General features: G+C 43.7%; 1 protein-coding gene across 5 annotated transcripts in view; it reads right to left on the bottom strand.

The window, feature by feature from the left end:
• ptprfb (protein tyrosine phosphatase receptor type Fb) overlaps positions 1–20,542 on the bottom strand; it is a 181,668-nt gene that overhangs the window by 23,900 nt on the left and 137,226 nt on the right. For all 5 annotated transcript variants that reach the window (XM_079244008.1, XM_079244010.1, XM_079244011.1 and 2 more), the window contains 2 exons: positions 8,737–8,879; positions 4,758–4,870 (listed from right to left, as the gene is read on the bottom strand). In XM_079244008.1, the coding sequence (XP_079100134.1) occupies positions 4,758–4,870; positions 8,737–8,879 (256 nt within the window). The remainder of the gene's footprint in view (positions 1–4,757; positions 4,871–8,736; positions 8,880–20,542) is intronic.

Here is a 20,542-nt window from a genome sequence, read left to right as displayed (position 1 = left end):
TGAGTGTGCTCCTTGAAAGGAGCAAGAGGCAGACATCTCTTCGACTCCACAAAGCTCAGCTGGTGGCAGAGGTGGAAAAGGAGCAAGAACCCACAAGTCTCTACAAATCAGTCACACTGTCACTTTGCACCGAGGGGAAAAAAGTGACTGGTCACCAGCCAAAACTCATTTCTTTGAAAATCCTTTTCCTTACAATAGACTATCTTTTGGCCCAGCCTGGAGCGCTTGGGCTGGATTAATTTCAGCCACCCTCCCTCCCTGGATTCCTCATTGCTGGGTTATTGGATGATTTATTGCTAATCTACCGACACAAATTCCCCCTCTGAACTTGGCAGGGCTATGTACTTAAACGGATTGCTGGGAACTTGCCTCATGTGTTGAAAGTTAACGGTATGCAATGCATGAAGAACCTTTGAGGTTAACCACCTAGCATCATTAACCTTACATATAGCCAAGAAGCCACATACATCAGACACTTTAAATAGGTCTTTAGGTGTATTAAGATGAGCTCCTTTTGCTGAGTGTTTCTGTAAGGTCAAGGAACGTGTTTTCAGGTGAAAGGCCTTTGAAGGCTTTTTATTCCTGTAATGCTAATGTATAATGGCTGGTAAGTATGGCCACTTTACAAGATGAGCCCTGACCAATTACACAAATTTAATACTATCTCAAAGAGGGAGCAATGAACATCAGTGTGAATGTGTTTGTGCTGGTCTTTTACAGCGAGGTTTTTGGTTAAATGGAGGGTGAAGTCATAGATAACAAGGCTAATGCACAGCAAGTGTAACTGTCCGCACTGCTCAACTATCCATGAAAGCATGTAGTCCTCTGCTTCTGCATCATAAAGGTGTTGTGGAAAGTTCACAGCCAGAGGAAGGCCATTGCTGCATCCTCAGAGCGCCAGAGGCTACAAGCTTGTCAGCTTGTTATGTCTGTCAGGATTGCAACGAGGGAATGGGTTCAGGAGTGAGTGAGAAGAAGAAAAGACTGCATGTGAGGGGGGAATATGCAGTAGGTGAGAAAACAGACTAACTTGGAGTGTTGGGGCAGCGATGAGAGCTGGGACCTGTTGAGAGAGGAGAGTAAAGGAAGGAGGAAGAAGAACACTCAATCAATGGAGGTGGCTCAGGATCAGACTAAGACCATAAAGTATCTGTGAATAACCTTTCAAGCTGGTTAAGTGAGTCTGCAGAAGACGGGACAATACAAGTGGTGAGGTTTGGACTGTTAAAGAAAACAAATAAAGTCAGACCCTCATACTCCCCAGATAGGTGTAAACTCAGTGTGCTGCATCTGTAAACTAGGGACATTTTTCATTAGTTTAAACTTTAGTTATATTTTGCATATCAGCTTAATTTTGGCTTTGGGTCACTTTTACATCAATATTGTAAACGTTTTAACGTTGTAAGCTGTCCCTCATTTGTTAATGTATTTGTGTGGTAATTTATTTATTTATTTATTTAGTGAAGTCACATTTCATGCTCTGAGACAAAACCAAAGTTCATGTCATTGTGATGCTTCAGTGACGTCGGTCAGTCACATGGCATTCTTCCATAGCTGGTGCAGCACAAAGAATGGACTAAAAATAAGTTAAAATCTAAAATAACCTTATAGACACCACCAGAAAACTCTTGCTTGTTGCCACTTTAAGAAAACCAGGAAAGATGACTGCTTGTGAACAAAAGGGGTTGAGCAGGACCTTTACACAGTATTATACACACACAAGTCAGGCTGAATACTTGACCCACATTACTCTTGTCTTTTAAATGAACTAGCCTAAACCTTGGGTCGATTTAAAACAGGGATCTCAAACACTGGTGAAGCCGGCTTTAGATGTTTGTCTACTTCAGAACCCCTGACTCACATTATTGGGCCATTGTGCAGAACTTAACAACAAGCTGCTGGAAGCTTAGAAAGTGTTGTAAACTTAGCGTAGAGACAGCTGACCTGGGAGGAGAGGAGAAACTACTCAGCTCGAACGGCAATTGTTGCTTTTTAAAAGGAGTCCAGGTGTTTTATGTTTGCACTTTTTCAAATTTCGGTAACAAAATGTTACGCTACACTTCAGATAGTTCTGTCAGGAAAAATTTGGGGAGCTTGTTTGCTGTATAAGAAAACAATCCACAAGAAAGCGATAGAATACAATTTTTATCTACACAGTTTGCTTTGTAAACCGATGACTCAGCAAGATCCTGAGCAGAACAATAATCTGTACTTAAATCAGGGGTCAGAGGTTCCACTGAAAGCATTTCTCCCTGAGAGTGGAAGTCATTTCATAAACTAAATTTCATCCTCTGCTCATTGCTCTGCATTTTTGCTTCAATTCATATGAATTCTGATCCTAAAGACTGTTTTACATAATTAGCTATGAAACTCAAACTTCCTGAACAAATCAGGAAAAATCCTTCACAGTTTCAGCCCTAGAACGTAGTTTCAGCAGTTCCTCTTTGTGTAAGTATACAATTACTTAGAATATACTTTTAAAATGCCAGCAAATCAAAGCACACTGAAAATTTACAAGTGTGTTGTCAGTTGCCAACATGCTTATTTCTGCTTCATGATATTAATCTGCAGAAGTTTATTATTTTATTTGCAGCCTACTATTGTAGCTCAATATGAACCAAGGAGCAAAGATTGCTTTGCAAATAAATAATCTTCACTTATGTGTGTGTTACATTGGTTCAGACAGAAAAAGTTTATTCTTTGCACTATACAACTTTATTACTGGCAGAATGAGTTGTTATATCTACAACTCAGCTGATAAAGAGCCACAATATCCATTTACAATATTCCTTTGTGTGTGTTTTGAAGGAATTGTGGCTCATGTAAGCGATCTAATGGTTCATACATCATAAAAAGTACCGGAAACAAGTGATTTAAATGAGGTATTTGCAAACGCTACCTGATCCAGGTCTGTCTGAGATAAGTGAAGTTAGTAAGAGCTAATAAGCAAAGAAAATGTCAGAAACAAAAACAAACACACACACACACACACACACACACACACACACACACACACACACACACACACACACACACACACAAGATGCTGGAGAGCTGCTATCTGTTGTAGCACTCAACAACAATCAGAATCAGAGCAGGAATGTTGACCTGCTGGGGACGAATCAGAGAGAGAGAGAAAGAGCAGGAGGACAGAGGAACGGCTGTTCAATATTCACTCAGCTCAGGCTTGAAGCCTCGTATGATTTCAGCATCTAGACACAGCCTCTGTGATTCTTGATAATCACCACTCTTGAAGCAGCACAGAGAAATGGTAAGGGAGAAAAAGAAGGAAATAAGTGTTGACGTACAGAGAGAGTGAGAGGGGGAAGAGAATGAGAGGAAAGAAAAGAGATTACCCTACGGGGGGAAATGGAAGACAAAAGACAAGAGAGGTGGAGTGGGAGGATGGCAGAACAGGGCTTTTTCAGAGCGGCAGCACTGCTTAATTCCTCTGCAGGGGTTCAAAGGGGTTGTGTGTGTGTGTGTGTGTGTGTGTGTGTGTGTGTGTGTGTGTGTGTGTGTGTGTGTGTGTGTGTGTGTGCGTGTGTGTGCATGTACGTATGGCAAATAGGATCTTTAATAACCCGTGAGAAGGGATTCACATACACTCGCACACACAAGAAAAACACACAGAAACACGCACACTCCCACGTGCACCGGGGTTGACATTTTCTCTCAGCTCCATTGTTCCCTCGGCCTGGCTCACCTTGACATCAGAGGCAGCAGGACTCATTACCAGCTGGGGGGAATGAAAGGAGCTCATGGAGGGAGGAGGAGCAAGGACCAGGGGAGGAGGAGGAGGAGGAGGAGGAGGAGGAGGAGGAGGACGATCAGGAGGAAATAGGAAGAAGGCTGATGCTGAGGCGGGCACCCTCCTACATATAACCCCCCATCCCACCCACTTCACTGCTATGTGAGAGGATAGAAACTGCAATGACTCAGCCTGACTCCACTGCTACTGTCAGCTGGGTAGGAAATCCGTAATAATTAGTTTCTTTTTTTTTTTTGCATAATAGCCATTTTCTCTTTCTTTCTTGATTTGAAAATCGGTTAGAGCTACAGCCTGAGGATAAATGACAGAATAAGCAGGACATGTGAAGTTCACACGGCGACGCCCGCTACAAGGTACAAACAAACAAGAGACCCATCAAAAGACTGAAACAAATCGCTTCTAGGTAGGCTGTTAAGAATTTAGACGAAAAAAGAAAAGGGAAAGGTGTAACTATGAAAAGCCACTGAAGTCTTAAATCAGCTTTAAATATTTTCCCTCAGCTGTGAAGATGGAATGAGTTTCTCTGAATGTCAGAAGAATAATCATTTGGGAAAGAAGCTCCTTTAAGTCTAAATCACAAAGGAAGCACAGGCTGACATTCATATCCTCAAACAAACACAAAGACGTTCTCCCAGAATAATCATAATTTTTTTTATTTCTAACTAACAAAAAAACCCAGAATTAATATTAACAATAAACCAGATCCAGGCTGATTCTGGTTATATTGGTTCATATGTGTGGCACGCCTTGTGCAGGAAAGAAAAACTTGTTGAACATGGCCCAGGTCTGGCAAACAATAACAACCCGCACGCCTACCAGCTAAACCAGTCACATATGAGCGATGTCTGGAAACCCCTGAACAATGCACCTCCCCTCATGAGCAGCACGCTTGCATCATTTCGACCATCCATCACAGGGACAAGTGTGAAGAGTAAAAATGAAGCAACACACAAGCGTGTAGGATCGTAAGTCTGTCCTTCATTACCTGGCGTCTGGTAGTTGAGTCTTCTCATCTCAACTGGGTCTGAAGAATTGGCCAGCAGAGAGTCTTTCACCCCACCTGAGTGGTCATCTTTTGGTAAGGGTGACGCCCGCTTCCTGAAGTAGCAAGAACAGACAATAAGGTAATAAGTACATGATGCCGAGACCACGTGCTACCTGACACAAGAGCTCTCAAACCAGCTCTGTAAGCAAAGAGAACTTAGACACTACAGGATGATTTATAATTACATCGATTCTTCTACTATATTCACCTACTCTGACAAATTTGCACACTTGATGATCTTCACAGTGCATATAATAGCTCGCTAAACTACTTATGAGGATCGGTAATTCAAGAGACAGTGAGTACCTGGGCTTCATCCTCATTAGTTTGGGGGAAAAAAAAAGGAGTTTAATGTTTTTGAAGAAACACTATAATTCTGCTGGAGTGGGCTAGGGTTGGGTTTGTTGCTGGTTAGGTGACAGCTGCAGCATGGGCATGTGCAAGGGTGTGTACTTGCACTGAAAGACTGAAATGTGTGCTTTTCACTGCTGCGTGTTTGTGTGCTAACAACACATTGTGTTTACTGGCTTTCCAGATTGAGAGTAAAACAGGCGGATGCTGTAATTAGCTCATCAGCTGGGTGGCACAACACTGGATAATTAGAGCGGTTTTGCAGCACCTGTGCTGCCAGGCCTCGCCTCGCCGAATCTAACATCGCGCGGAAGCAGAGCGGCGCGGCTCGGACTGGCTCGGCTCACTCGACCGTGGGGTTCGTCCATCAGGAGGAGAAACGGGGAGTAAACGTGGCCTGCCTGTGTTCAGACAGCCAGCATCTGTTGACATACGCACACGCTCACACGAATACAGCTGCAGACTCGCATGCCTTCTGACAGCAAATGGAAATGGGCGGAAAGGAGCATCAGGGTGCCCTGTGGAAATTTCACATCTCATTGCACTCCATTTGCAAGTGGCAAGAGCGGGTTTTAAGAAGGAGCAGGGCCTTCTGTTAGGGCGCGTCGTGGTGAGAATACACAAAGCTGGTGGTGCACGCACAGCCTTAGCCTGGTCCACCCTCAGATGCTGGGGTCTGCGCCTCAATGCCACCTGTTATCTTCTGCTGCAGGGGCTTAAGCTAATGCTAGTGGCATGACGGCTAATCTTTGACAAGCATCTTTTCCTTTCCAGCCGAGAGCTGAGCCAGACCGTATCCAGTTTTCCCAGAGATCACTGCTGGGGCCGGGGTGGTCCCCAGGAAGGGGGGTTAGCGCTGGGCACCTGTGATCTGTTCTCTGCACATTTCATCTATTTCTCTGACCCAATCAGACACCCATCTACATGACACTGTAGTGCTGGCCGAAAGTAAACATGACAGCAACCCCTGTGGGGTTATTCATGGCTGGCTAAAAGTGAGGGTTAAGATGTGTGAGAATGTATGTACACACACACACACACACTCAGGCAGTGTGAGTGGATGAGCATGTGCAGAACAGAGTGCACTTAATGAGGGTAGAGCAGGACCCTTTGTTAAGACTCCTGCTACAGGGAAACAGAGTGAAGTTAAATTTTAAAAAAAGGCTAAAAGTGGAAGAATGAGTCTCGGAGGAAAATGTCAGCCTTCAAAAAAAAAAGAAGTGGGAACATGTCTTTTTCACAGGTTTGGCCGTCTGGCATTTACTTGACAATGGTCGGTTCAGCAGCAGGTGATTCTTGGCATATTCAGATGTGGCCGGTCTTAATGAAACACAGCACGAAGACAAACACGGCAGAAAGGATGATCTGAGTGAGGAACATGCACTGATAAATGGACGTGACTCCGGAGTTCCTTTGACCTCAGCTATTGAGGGCAGAAGAGTCGGCTGCTTCTTGTGCTTTGAAATGCTTCAAGAACTGATCGAATCACACTGGTCATCAGCAGGAAGACATTTCCATTTTCCTCCTGTCTGAAGCTTTTTTTTTTTTTTTCTTTCTTTTTTTGTTCCGTGTAATATCTACTGAAGCTGAGAAGTAGATGCAGCTGACTCTAACCCTAACCCCAAAGGAAACTAGTGAACGCCACATGTGAACAATTTCACAACACAAATGAGAAGGACTTGGGGAGCAGAGGATGAAGTTATGACTGATGCAACAGTGACAGTACCCACCTTTCCTGTTTGCTGCATTGGCAAGAGCAAAAAAGAAGGGGGAGGGAGTTAATGTGTGATTGCTATTCAGTAACTTTTTAAAATTTTTGTTGTTACGCCAAAAGTTGAAGACAAAAAAAAGAAAAAAAAAAGAGAAATAAAAGAAAGAAAACTGATATCCTAACAGTTGCTTGAGTCTCCAGAAACAGCATGATCATTGTTTGAATCTGTAGGTAGCAATAACAACCATAGGGCTACATTGTGATTATTCCCATGCACATTTACTGCCACTGAAAAGGGCACACATCCCACCTCCCCACAGTCCCTTCTGTCAATCCGTGTCCACGCAGAGAAAGGGCTTCCAGACAGAGGATGTGCTACTCAGCAGTGAGCTGTCTCAAGGCCTATTATTAACCAGTCCTTTTATAAGTCTGCTGGAGACAGCAGCTGCACAGCGGTCTGCACGGCTCTGGATGGCAGGTTGGAGAACAGGTATAATGTGAAAAGTAGAATTTGTAATCGAGCCTCCAAGATAGGATGTGGAACTTAATCAGGAAGAAGTCAAGTGAGGTAAATAATGACTTGCAGGTAATACATTCCCATCCAAATGGTAACTTTAGAATGTCCAATTCACTTGCAAGCTTTAAAAGACTGGTTAGTTCTGCTAATTAATCCTTATCTTTGTAGCCCTAAAAATGACTATAAATATATCTTTTGTTTTAACTGAAACAAAAAAATGTCAGGATTCCTTAATTATGCTGAGAATTAACCTATGATTTTCTTACACTGCAAAAACTCAGCCTTAAAAAACAAGAAAAAAGTATACAAAAATTAGGTAAATGTTGCTTAAAATAAGATAAATTATCTGCTAAGAGAACAAGAAAATTTGGCTTGTCAAGATTTCCCAAAACAAGTAAAAATACTCTTAAAACAAGAGGAATTCTCTGGCATAAAAACTAAGAATTATCTTACCTTTAAAAAATAAGCACATGTATACTCAATTTAAGATTTTAAATCTTACTTAGATTTCAGTTTTTGCAGTGTATGTATTAATATACATTTTTTTAATGTACTTATAGTTTCATGAATTAAATTTAAAAAAAAAAAAAGTACCACGACAGAAAGCCATTTGTTACCAACAGAGCCAAAAATTAGCAAAATTAATAACAATGTAAGCCTGCAACTCGTAAACATTTAGAAACAAACCATTAAAAAATGTATTTGGGTTAAATAAGTCACTTTAGATGATTAAAAAATGTAATATAGGGATTAGAGTAAGTATTTGCTTATAATGAGCAGTAGTATTCTCCATTTCTCTGATCCTATGTAGCACCTCATGGGTCTGTTTGTAATCATGGTATGCTGCACAGGAGCAGCTCAAGTGCTTTAAAGAGATATTGACTGAGCTTTTAGCTAAGCCCTCTGTTACAGCCTCCTGTTTTTTATTTGAAATGACCAGTGGTGTTGCCAAAACACACTTCTCACTCCTACCTAGAAACATCTGACAGTCAAGCAGCAGTTTTATTGCAACAGCAATGTCAGCTGCCAATTCAACTGATAGTTTAGCACAGTATTGTTGAAAAGCGTTAAGTAAACCAGAATATTTTGTTTAAAAGTCAGCCCAATGTTTTTTTGTTTTTTTTTTTGAGGGGGTTCCTCTTCCATCACACTGCACACTATGGTAAGGAAAGTGGATGCTATGGGTTGGTGTGTGTGTGTGTGTGTGTGTGTGTGTGTGTGCAGTCTGTTGCAAGTGTCTCATTACCATTCCTGATGCAACCAAAAGAAAGTTACAATCTCAGCTGCCATTGCACTTCAACCTCAAACAGAAAAGACAGACTGATAAACTTGAGTCTTACTTTTTAAAGAGAAGGATGGCGATGACAATGATGATGATGAGGATCACTGCCAACACTGGCCCCATGACCCACAACATTTCAGGGTTCTCCACATCTGCTGTGACCTGGATTGGGTCGGAGTAGGGACTGGCTGAAAATGTCCTCTGTAAGGGAAAACACAAGAAGGAAAGTACAGGGCGTCAGAGCTGAGTCACTTCAGATCTATAATACATAAGCTTTGTCCTTCATATCTGGATCCAGAAAGCATTTAAACACTTCAGACAGAAAAACATACCCATTATTGGAAACAATGGAAACAAAAGCATAGAAGTAGCAAATTAACCTTAATCAGAGCATTAAGTATGTGGCTGCATTTTTTTTTTTTTTTCTGAAACCCTGACTACTCAGTATTGTCATGCTAATACTGGACCACCCTGTACGCAGCGGTACCAGCCAAAACGTTCTGGACCAAACTCAAATGGCTCAATTTATTCTGAACAGTAACCAACTCCAATGATGAAGGTATTATTTTCTATTTCTGTCAGAGGAAACACAGGTTCAGCGAGTATGAGAAACAGAGGGCGCGAGAAGTAAAGACAGAGAGCCGGGGATAAGTGCTCATGTCCCTCGGTTTGCAGAGATAAATGGGGGCACAGGCGAGGACTCATCTCTTCTTCATTAGTGTTCACACCGTGACGGAGGAGGAGGAGGAGGAGGAGGAGGAGGAGGAGGAGGAGGAGGGGGACGTGACGGCGAGGGTGTGTTTCCACCTTGGTTGTAAATGAGACGTCTTTCCACTTCAGGTCTCTAAATGACAGCGGGTAAAACAAAAAGTTGGAGGGCTAGGTGTGTGTATGAGTGTATATTATATATATATATATATATATATATATATATATATATATATATATATATATATATATATATATATATACATATAAACATATATATATATACATACATACATACATACATACATACATACATACATACATATATATATATATATATATATATATATGCATATATATATGTATATATGAGAAATGGATAGACGGGACAATGGGGTATGATGTTTAAAGAAAAGGAGTCTGAAGACAAGGGAGGAAAAACTGCAGACAGCGAACTGACAGATGAGAAGGAGAAAGAGGGAGTCGCACTGCATCTGTCATTAGAGCTCAGTGTGTCACCTATTGAATGTTGATAGGAAGTGCAGGTAGGATGTCGAGAGGGAAGTGTACGGAGGGGTATAGGTGACAGATCGCAGACCTCAGAGGGAATTGGGCTCCCAGCATGCAGCAGGAATGGCGGGGCAGCAGGCGGCAGTAATCCACATCATTAGCTGCACAGCAGCCTGCTCTTTGGCACACAGGCAGATATTAATTGGAAAGATAAGCTGAGATGAGCTCAAAGAGTCCTGCGCTCTGTCATATACTTCTGTTATCTCTCTCGTACTCTTGGGCAACGGCTGTGGAAAAAAAATTCACATTAAGGGTGTGCGCGTTTACAGCATGTCTCAATCGTGTACGTGCAAACCGGCGTGCATGATATTTGGCACCGGCATTAAGATAACTCAAGCAGGGAAGTGAAAAGATTCCCATCTTCATACAACAGCAGTAGTTTACAGCAGCATTCTTCGTTTCTCTTCGTCTTTTACACACACAAATAGACACTAAGCACATGAGAGCAGTTCTCTCCTGTTCTGTGTGCCTTTGGGAGGAACCCATTATGTGACAGCAAAGAGAAAAGGCAGAGTGATGGGACGCTGCTCATGTGACAACACCGCAAGGCTTCCCGTTCTTTCGGGAGTGCCCGAAAAGGCTTTAGGACACGGCCCTGCAGGGAATTCTGGGAAAATGTTCCCTTTTTTTTTTTTTTTCTGGTAACAAATAACTGCAGCTGTGCTTTGAGACGAGGATAAGGGAGGAAGAGCCAGGGAGAGAGCTGAACAAAAAGAGAGGGCTTTTTGTCTGTTGGTCACGGCAATGTAGTGGGATCATCCATTTGAACAGCCCTAATATCTGATAAAAGCTCAGTCACGCAGCTAATAATGCTTGTTCCCTGGCAGAGCGGTATCACAAAGAAGCAGTGGTGCCGCGAAGGAATGTGTGAACCTGAGACTGTGTCAGAGACAGCGAGAGATATTAGGATATCTCCTACACTCTGAATATTTGTGTGTTGCTGTGTGTACATTGTGGACAAAGGTGAGACTTGGTATGTGAGAGGTTCTAATCTTTGTGATGCAATCCCTCACGCCTTTAACGCTCAGATTACCAGTGTACATAGACAGGCTGTTATTAGGCTTAGTACATTTTTGACTGCTATCTTTCGTGTTAATGAACATTCATTGTGGAAGATATTTGTGGTAAGGTTTAATAACTCTGGTCATTATTTCATTAAGCATTCATTTTAACTGGCTGAGGACTGGCTGAGAGGGAAGAAGGTTGACTTTTGGGGTCAATTCATGGTTTCTCCTTTCACATGTCCAGAAGAGGCCTTGTGGCTTTGTGTAATGGTGTAGGCTTCCATTTACACGCCTCTATTGACCAGTATGACAAATAGATGCTTGAAACTGGGAACTGTACTTCTGTAGTTTCATACTATTTTCTGGTGTCTGCCAGCTGACTGGGAGTTTACTCCCTGTTACTGGGATTGTCAGTAAACTTCTGTCTTCTGATTAACAAAACATCAGTCAGGGGTATTTTTGTTACAAAAACCCTAGCTGACATCTTTTTACAAAAGGGGGTAATCTTTATATGGGTTAAGTAAATAATGACCTTATTACATCAATGGCATAAAAAAAGAAGGAGAATTGATCTGAATTATTCTATAATCGTTAAGAGTTACTCACACAACTTTACCATATTTCTGAGGCAAAATCAAATATAAGACAGATAAAAAGTAAAATAAATAAATAACTAATACATTGAGACTGTTGTGGTTCCTGCTCTGACCTGTGCTGCAGTGGGTGTGCCTGTTTCCCTGGCAACCAAGTCCACACCAGGTTCTCATCAGGAAATCAGCAGCAGCAAGATAAAAAGCCAGCTCAGTTCACCACTCATCGCCTGATTGTTGTTTCATCAGTGTGCGTGATTCCTGCCTGCCTTCCCGTCAACCTGCCTGCCTGCCTGCCTGCCCGCCTGCCTGCCTGCCCGTCAACCTGCCTGCCTGGCCATCAAGCTGCCTGCCTGCCCGTCAGCCTGCCTGCCTGCCCGTCAACCTGCCTGCCTGCCCGTCAAGCTGCCTGCCTGCCCGTCAAGCTGCCTGCCTGCCCGTCAAGCTGCCTGCCTGCCCGTCAAGCTGCCTGCCTGGCCATCAAGCTGCCTGCCTGGCCATCAAGCTGCCTGCCTGGCCATCAAGCTGCCTGCCTGCCCGTCAGCCTGCCTGCCTGCCCGTCAACCTGCCTGCCTGCCCGTCAACCTGCCTGCCTGCCCGTCAACCTGCCTGCCTGCCCGTCAACCTGCCTGCCTGCCCGTCAAGCTGCCTGCCTGCCCGTCAAGCTGCCTGCCTGCCCGTCAACCTGCCTGCCTGGCCGTCAACCTGCCTGCCTGCCCGTCAACCTGCCTGCCTGCCCGTCAACCTGCCTGCCTGCCCGTCAACCTGCCTGCCTGCCCGTCAACCTGCCTGCCTGCCCGTCAACCTGCCTGCCTGCCCGTCAGCCTGCCTGCCTGCCCGTCAAGCTGCCTGCCTGCCCGTCAAGCTGCCTGCCTGCCCGTCAAGCTGCCTGCCTGCCCGTCAAGCTGCCTGCCTGGCCATCAAGCTGCCTGCCTGCCCGTCAGCCTGCCTGCCTGGCCGTCAACCTGCCTGCCTGCCCGTCAACCTGCCTGCCTGCCCGTCAACCTGCCTGCCTGGCCGTCAACCTGCCTGCCTGGCCGTCAACCTGCCTGCCTGGCCGTCAACCTGCCTGCCTGGCCGTCAGCCTGCCTGCCTGCCCGTCAGCCTGCCTGCCTGCCCGTCAGCCTGCCTGCCTGCCCGTCAGCCTGCCTGCCTGCCCGTCAGCCTGCCTGCCTGCCCGTCAAGCTGCCTGCCTGCCCGTCAAGCTGCCTGCCTGGCCGTCAAGCTGCCTGCCTGGCCGTCAAGCTGCCTGCCTGGCCATCAAGCTGCCTGCCTGCCCGTCAACCTGCCTGCCTGCCCGTCAAGCTGCCTGCCTGCCCGTCAAGCTGCCTGCCTGCCCGTCAAGCTGCCTGCCTGCCCATCAAGCTGCCTGCCTGCCCGTCAACCTGCCCTTCCTAGTATCCACATCCAATCTGCATTTGGGTCCTTGTTTGTCCTACACTACAACAGAGACCTTTTATTAATCATTTCATTTCCTGCTAAAGTTTTGTAATCTTGAGTGAGGACACCTATATGGATGACAATTGTACACACTCTTACAGCCCTTTTCCATTAATATCAGCTTGTCTCAACTTAACTCGCCTCGGCTCGGTTTGGAGGGTTTTCCACTAGCTAACCACCATTAACCGGTACTTTTTTTGTAACTCCTCGACCCAGATTCTAAGCGAGCTGAGTCGGGTTGTGTGTGCCGTCGCCAGACTGCATGCCGCTATTGGTCAGGGGCGCGTTCACTCGGGCCAATCAGAGGTCAGGATCAGAGAGTGACATCACTGGAAGAGCGACTCCAACTCGCAGGTTGTTTACATTATGTGACAAGCAATGGCGCTACAAAAGTCTGTTCTGTGGTCCAACACTGAGGTGGAGACATTTCTTAGAATGGTTGTTGAGGAAACGATATAGAGAGAACCAGATGGAGCGACACGGAATGAAAAAATCTATCAAGAGCTTTCTGATTCAATGACTACACACGGGTACCAAAGGGGTTTCAAGCAGTGTCGAGAAAAGCTGAAAAATCTCAAAAGAGACTATCGGCAGGTCGAGGACCACAATGCTCCGAGTGGATCAAACAGACTAGACTGGAAGTGGTTCCAACAAATGGATGCTATTTATGGTCAGCAACTGGCAAGCAATGGGAAGACAATTGGTGTTGATTTGGCCACTACCGTGTTGGAGAGTGTATTGGTGGATGGTGAATGAATTTCTATTGTTTACATTTGCTATTATTTGGTGTAGAGGAGATAATACATAAACTGAAGTAATAATAACAGTAATAGCAGCTAGTTACTGATGGATGATGGCTTCATACTTTCCTGCATTTTGTGTGACCATTAATGTCGGCTAATATCAGTTAACATCAGTTAGCGCTAACTGCTAGCCAAGCTAAAAGCTAAAATTGGCAAGCCAACACTAGCTTTTTTTATTTTGTTGCTGAAAACTCACCACAGATCAAGTAGCAGATATATTGCCTCCAGGTCCTCCATCTTGAGTTTGTCGCATCGTTTTTTTTTTTTATCACGTACAATACTGACGACACAGTGAGTTCACACAAACTCCGCCCATTTTAGAGCTGGAACTAAATTGTAATGGAAAACAAACAGGAGTAAGTTGAGAGTTAAATTGAGACAAGCTGATACTAATGGAAAAGAGGCATTAGTGCAGTAACTGTGCATCAGCTACACAACCAGGAAATCTACTTCAATGGGAGTGTAGTCTCTTTTCAGGCAATCTAAATGCTTTCTTTTAGTTTTCATTGTGATTTACCTGGCTGAGGAACCTCCTTATCTTGCTATAGTGAGGTAGTTTTTTTATTCTAAGATGCATGAATGTGGAATGCATGAACTTGTGCCTAAACTGCAGCATCAACAGAGCCAAAGGTAAAGTGCAATGTCCTGACAGCGTGACGAGGAAACCAGTGAATTGATATTAGTACTATCTCACTGTCGTTACCTGATCAGCTGACCAGGAGCTTCAGCTATCAAGAAGCTGGATCAAGTACTGCATTTAGAGCTTGATTTCAAAAGAAGTAGTATTAATTCATTCTGTTGTGTCAGTCACACTTAATCCATATTTCACATCGCACGCTGTTCAGAGCTCATTTTCAGCCAAGTTAACTGAAGTGCTTTCTCAATCATCAAAAACTGATTAGAGTGGCTAAAAAATAAGAGCTTGACCTAAACAGATTTCACGAGACAATCAAATTCACAAAGCAAATTAAATATTGGATAGATATTTCAATAACATTGTGTGAAACTCTCCCTGGTGAGAGGAGACGGCGAATAGAGCGGTAAGAATACGTCAAGCTGATGCTTCAGAGACAAATCACACAGCATGCTGGGATGCAAGCATTATGAATGAATGACTGCAAGAAGAAGTGTGTGGTTATTTCTGTAAGTGTGTGTATCTGTCAGTGTATGTGTCAGTGTGAGCATATGTGGAACATCAGTATTTCAAAGTCTTTTTTTTTTCTTTTCAAACTCCTCTGAGCCTCTATGAGTGAATATGTTTGTCTGGGTCGCAGCCGCTGAAAACGCGCGCGTGTGCCTGGTTGAAACAAAGTGTTTGAGACACAGCAAGTGAACAAGAGAGGGTGATGAGAGATGGCAGAGAGGGAGAAGACAGGAAGGCAGAGGTGCTACGGTACATGTAGTGCCAGTATATCGAGAGTCCTATCTGGCCCGTGGGCTACACAGCATTTCCAGTCAGCCATTGCTCCGCTGTCCCCTGAGCACAGACTCTGCTACGCGCTGCACAGGCATGTTTGTTTCAACTTGCCGTTGACCCCGCTGGCTCCCCGCCTTCCCAAAAGTGGCTTAAATAAGCCGCAGGGTGTGCGCCAGACAAACAAACAAACATGCAGAGACGCCTGTTATGCATCTTCAGCTCAGCCTCCCCGGGGAGGCGGCGGAGCCCACACGCACCCCCTCACCGCATGGCAAAGGCAAAGACAGGAAGAGATAAAGACTAAAGATGGAGGTGCAGAAAGTAAAGAGAAGGAGACTATGAGTGAGAATGTGTTTATCTATGAGGAGCAGAAATGTTGCTGGAGGGTCCAGTTTACCCTCTGAGACGACCCCTCTCTTTTGTCCTCCCCTTGTAATTCTTTCTCCACTCCGTTTATACACTTGCATGTCACCTCTCCCGTTCAATATGGGGCGTTGGATATCAACGCCCCATATTGTAAACTTTTACATTGAGATTTTGTTGTAACATAGTTAACATCCACTATATATCAGTGAGAAAATGTACAATTGCATACAATAAAATCTCTTCTGCACAAAAGACATTCTTGATCAAAGGCACACCCCTCTTGAACTCCCTACCTGCAGATTTCAAGCAGATTCAGGACATCAAAGGATTTGCTGTAATAGTCAGCTCCTTGCTCAAAGCTGCAGAAGAAGTGCACCTATGACTAACTAGTTGTATCTGTACAAATCTTTTAAATACCGCGCTGATCTATTTTGTTTCATTTTAAGTTGCTTCTTCTGTTTTATTATTTTACAGAGCTGAGTGTAGACTGTGGTACATTTTTGGTGGTTTGGAAGGACTTTATCTAATGATGGAGGTGTAGATGCTCTAGGTGGGTGTACTCTTTGTTTAGGCCAGTGGGATGTGTTAAAACAGTATCAATATGTGTGGACGAAAACTTGCCTTGCAGAAAATTGGATGCGGATTGATGTCAATCACATCCCACATAAGTGGTTTTTATGTTGCTGCTCATGGGTGTACACACTTATATGGGATATTGGGTGTGGCTTTTACAACTCTGCTTCAAGTGGCAACCTCTGGTGAGTAAAAGTAAAGCCTATGTGAAAGTGCATGAAATTGCAGTTCCCCTCTCATCCTCCAAAACAGAGCAAATCCCCATACACTCCCACTTTAAAAAGACCAACTTCACTGCAGAAATAAACATGTGTACAGCCTGGTACAAAAATCCATTTTCGGTTTAATAGGTCAGGTAACAGCTTCATGGGGGGAGTGAATTCTTTTCTAACTCCCCCGTTTAAAAGTAATTTAATCTTGAAATTTGACATATTTAGGGGCGTGTCCTTTTGATTGACAAGTACCCGAACTCTCGCTTCAAGTAGAATAACGTAGAGCCGGTCTTAGCTTTAGCCCGCTTACCTCCGTTAGCTGGTTAGTTCCTGTTATCTCCAGGTTAGCTTGGTTAGGTCTTAGCTACAGGCAGCTCGGAGTTTGCTCAAACTCAATCATCCACCCCCACGCTCACAGCCCCCTTCTCAGCTCTACCTCTTAGCCCAAATTTGTATTTTCTGGGCGAGATGACACCATGACCCTGCCACATGGCGACGGCAGGAACCTCTTACCGAGCTTCAATTCAGCTCTTCAGAAACCTACGGGTGACGTCACGGAGGCTCCATCCATCTTTTTATATACAATCTATCGTTTGCTCCCATAAATGATCTGATATAGACATAAATAAAAAAGGGTTGGGGATATCTAGAGGCACTGCTACTGGGAGATGTTAGTAGGAGTGGATGTGGCACAGCGCAGCTGATCAACTGTGTTCCCAACATTCCCATCACCCTTGAAAAGTTCAACATGAATATGCTCATGTTTTCTAAAAGAAAAAAATGACAACAAATGACAACAACAACAACAGAAAAAACCCATCTTGTTTTCATAACTTTCTCTTGATAATGTTTATGAAAGGCAGTCCTCAGTGAGCCCAGAACAGACGAATTAGTGCAGCCAATGCAACGCTTCTTGCCAGTGAGGCAAACCTTAAACAGCTGGATCGCACTGCAAGCAGCGAAATGCGCTGAACTAATTTGATCACGCTGCTTTGCTTTCTTTTTGTGCCAGAAGCTCACCTTTCTCTTATCATAAGAAAAGCACACATTAACACAATTTTCTCCTCTGCCGCTAGTTTACTTCCTCTCATCTGAGCTTCACGGGCTGGACTGGACACAAGGCAAACATTTTGCCATCCTCTTTTCCTCCTTCCAACACCTCCCCTCCTCTCTGTCTCACATCACACAATATTTCATGCTACCTCCCTCTCTCACTCTCTTCTCACATTAAATGATACTGTTTATACACACCCAGCATCTATCATCCCATTTCACACTTCCCCCGGCTTGTTTATCTGCCTTGGGTGCTGGGGAGACATGAAGGCACACACTCTTCTCCTTCCTTTCTCTCATCCCCTTTTGCCTTTCCTTCCTTCTCCTCTTCCTCTAAACCACTGCTGGCTGCTCGTGGCCATTGATATATGAGGGTTTATTAAACCCTGGCGGTCTTGTTTGATCTGCACTGGGGGAGTTTGGGGAAGCAGTGAGGAAGGCTAGTAAAGACACAAGTCATTTATTCCAGTACTTGTTGTTTTATTCTCCTGGGTCTGGTGAAGATCCCGCTTGAGGCGGCTTCTGCCAACTGCTCGATCCTCAGGCACACTTTACCTTCTGTAGCAGTGTGTTTGGTAATAAACGTTTACAAGTGTTGCGTAGGGGGTGACAAAAACAAATGCTGTGCTGCGGTATCCGAGTTTCCCAAAGAGTGCAGTTAAGGGATTTATTCAGCAATCAATGACAGCCTGATGGCTGTAGCCAACAAACATTTCGGTATGTTTAATTGGACAAATAAGAAAAAAAAAACTGTTCTCAATGTGGATTGCAACAATCATTGTCATGACAATGATTGTGCTTTATATAAATATGTTTTTGTAAATCATTTACTGCAGCTTTGATCCAGAAATAGCGTGTATGCTTTAACCCCTAAAACTTTAGGGAGCGCAATCACTTCTATGGACAACGGTTTCTCAGGAACGGTGAAGTATAACTCTGTGGGGGGAATTGTGATCAATAGCTTACCCTTAAGGTGGTCAACGGAAACATTTTCCAGGCATTTATATCCTATTTAAAAAGTTCCAACCCATCTGCCAAAATGATGTGTTTATTCTGAGAATATGGTAAATCTACGATGATTCATCTATGACAACATGATTATTTATCCAACTCTTGTGATAAAAGCAAAACTGCTATCACTGCTATGTGGATCAGAGACCTCTATTTTGACATGGAGACTTAGATAAAGTGACTTCCTGTTAAATTTTACACCCATCAGCTTAAATTGATGGTGATGTCCAATCAGAAGCAGCCAAAAGTCGACGAGTGACAAGAAAAACTGTATGTTTGTCTGAAAAGAACAAAAGTAATGCTTCTCTATGGCTGCACTTTAACTATAAAGACATTTTAAACACACTGTTGTGCCACAAACTACGTGAACTGGAGTTGGCTTTGTCAGGATTGTAGGTCAATAGTAACATAAATAATATGTAAATGAGTAAATTGAGCCAAGACTTAAAAGAATAATATGCAGATAAAGAAAAGCTTGGTCACTGTTGGTTTGTGTGTTGTGTTTTTTTACAAAGTGTTTTAAGTATTTTCTTTTATTTTTGGTCAGCCTTTATGGTGCAAAATGTATCAATATTGTCATTTTACATAATTCCAGCCTCATAATCTGACAAGTGAGCCTGAGGCTGTGAAATCACTTCTATATGTTGAGTTTGCTTCAAAGTGTTGATGTTCTACATGAAATTTTACATTGAAAAAAAAAACCCACAAAAACAAAGAGGTGGACTACAAGTAGCAAAAAGTGACTTGAAGTTTTAAGGGTTAAAGACGGTTCTTTGTCTGCATGATGTGCCTAACAGGCAGACGTCTTTTTAAAAAAACCCTGAAAATTTGGTAAAAAAAAAAAAAAATCAATCTGAAGTTAAAACTAGAAGCTCTACTTTTTCTTCACACATTTACTGAAGCACAAATGTTCAGCAGAAGACGAACCAGTAGTTGTTTCCTCTTTCAGTAGCAGCAATATTTGATTCCACATTTTACATATCTAACTAACGATTGTTCCTTTAATCCTCGTTTCTATTTTGGGGAAACTGAAAGAAAACAAAAAGGTGCTCTGGTTTGTAGCTGCACAGCGAGGAAAGAAGACCATCAAGGAAGAACTTGTTTTGGTGGAGCCCCAACTCAACCCTGCTCTGCAAATGTTCCAATCATTGCACAACATAAATCTTTATATAATACGGCCGGTTCCAGCATGCAGGTTGCAGCTGAGCAGAGCCTGTTTTTGTTTGTTTGTTGTCTTTCTTTTTTTTTTAACAGTATACTTTAAAAACTGTAACATGTATTTGGCTGAAGCGGATGAAATGAGTGGATTGCTGGCAGACTGGTACCAGCAGTTGACATCTGGTGAGTCAGACTACAGCTTTGGGAAGGTCCCTCCATGCTCCGAAGCAAAGACTCTGTTAGAAAACCATCCAGTTCAGATAAACTGCATCTCATCTGAAGTACGAGTAAAAAAACTGAAGAATACAGAAATCTGCCAATAACAAGGTTGTTTTATTGAAGGTAAACACGGGACACACCCTATGATTGATATCTGATTAAACCAAGTGATTCAAATTGAAAGGTGTGCAAGTGCTACCCAGTTTAAGGAAGGGAAGTACTCACAAAGAGACAAATCGTAAACCCCACTGATCCAACATGGCGTGTCTTGCAGGTAGGGTGAGGGTTTTGTGCAGCAATGGGATTTGAGCATCTCCTTTGAAGTCAAGTATATCATGGCTGCCCAGTACAGCCTCCTTCACACGTCCCTCCCCTCCTATGAGAGGAGGAGTGGGGATTACTGAGGGAGGAGGGGCTTTAGGGACATGTAAAGCAGTGTTTCAAGGGATTCGGGCCTGCTTTACAGACTCTCCTGGCCCTGTGACCAGGCCACTCGTCTCCCTCTTAACTCCATCCTCACTAATCAATCTCCTCTGCTGTCTTCACAGCGGAGGAAGATGTGAAGAGGGAGAGAGATGCAGAGGGGGCAGAGAGAAAGGGGAAAAAAAAAAAAAAAAAGCTCAAAGGAGGGGGTGAAGAGAAAGAAATAGGTGAAAAGTCCAGGATTTGGTTTCAGACATGGAGCGCTCGCACTCTCCCCCCTTCTGTGAACGCCCCCGGGCCCAGCTACTGAATATGCA

Source organism: Telmatherina bonti (genome assembly GCF_933228915.1).
Source record: "Telmatherina bonti genome assembly, chromosome: 7".
Lineage (NCBI taxonomy): Eukaryota > Metazoa > Chordata > Actinopteri > Atheriniformes > Telmatherinidae > Telmatherina > Telmatherina bonti.
This window is presented reverse-complemented; position numbering and strand designations above follow the sequence as displayed.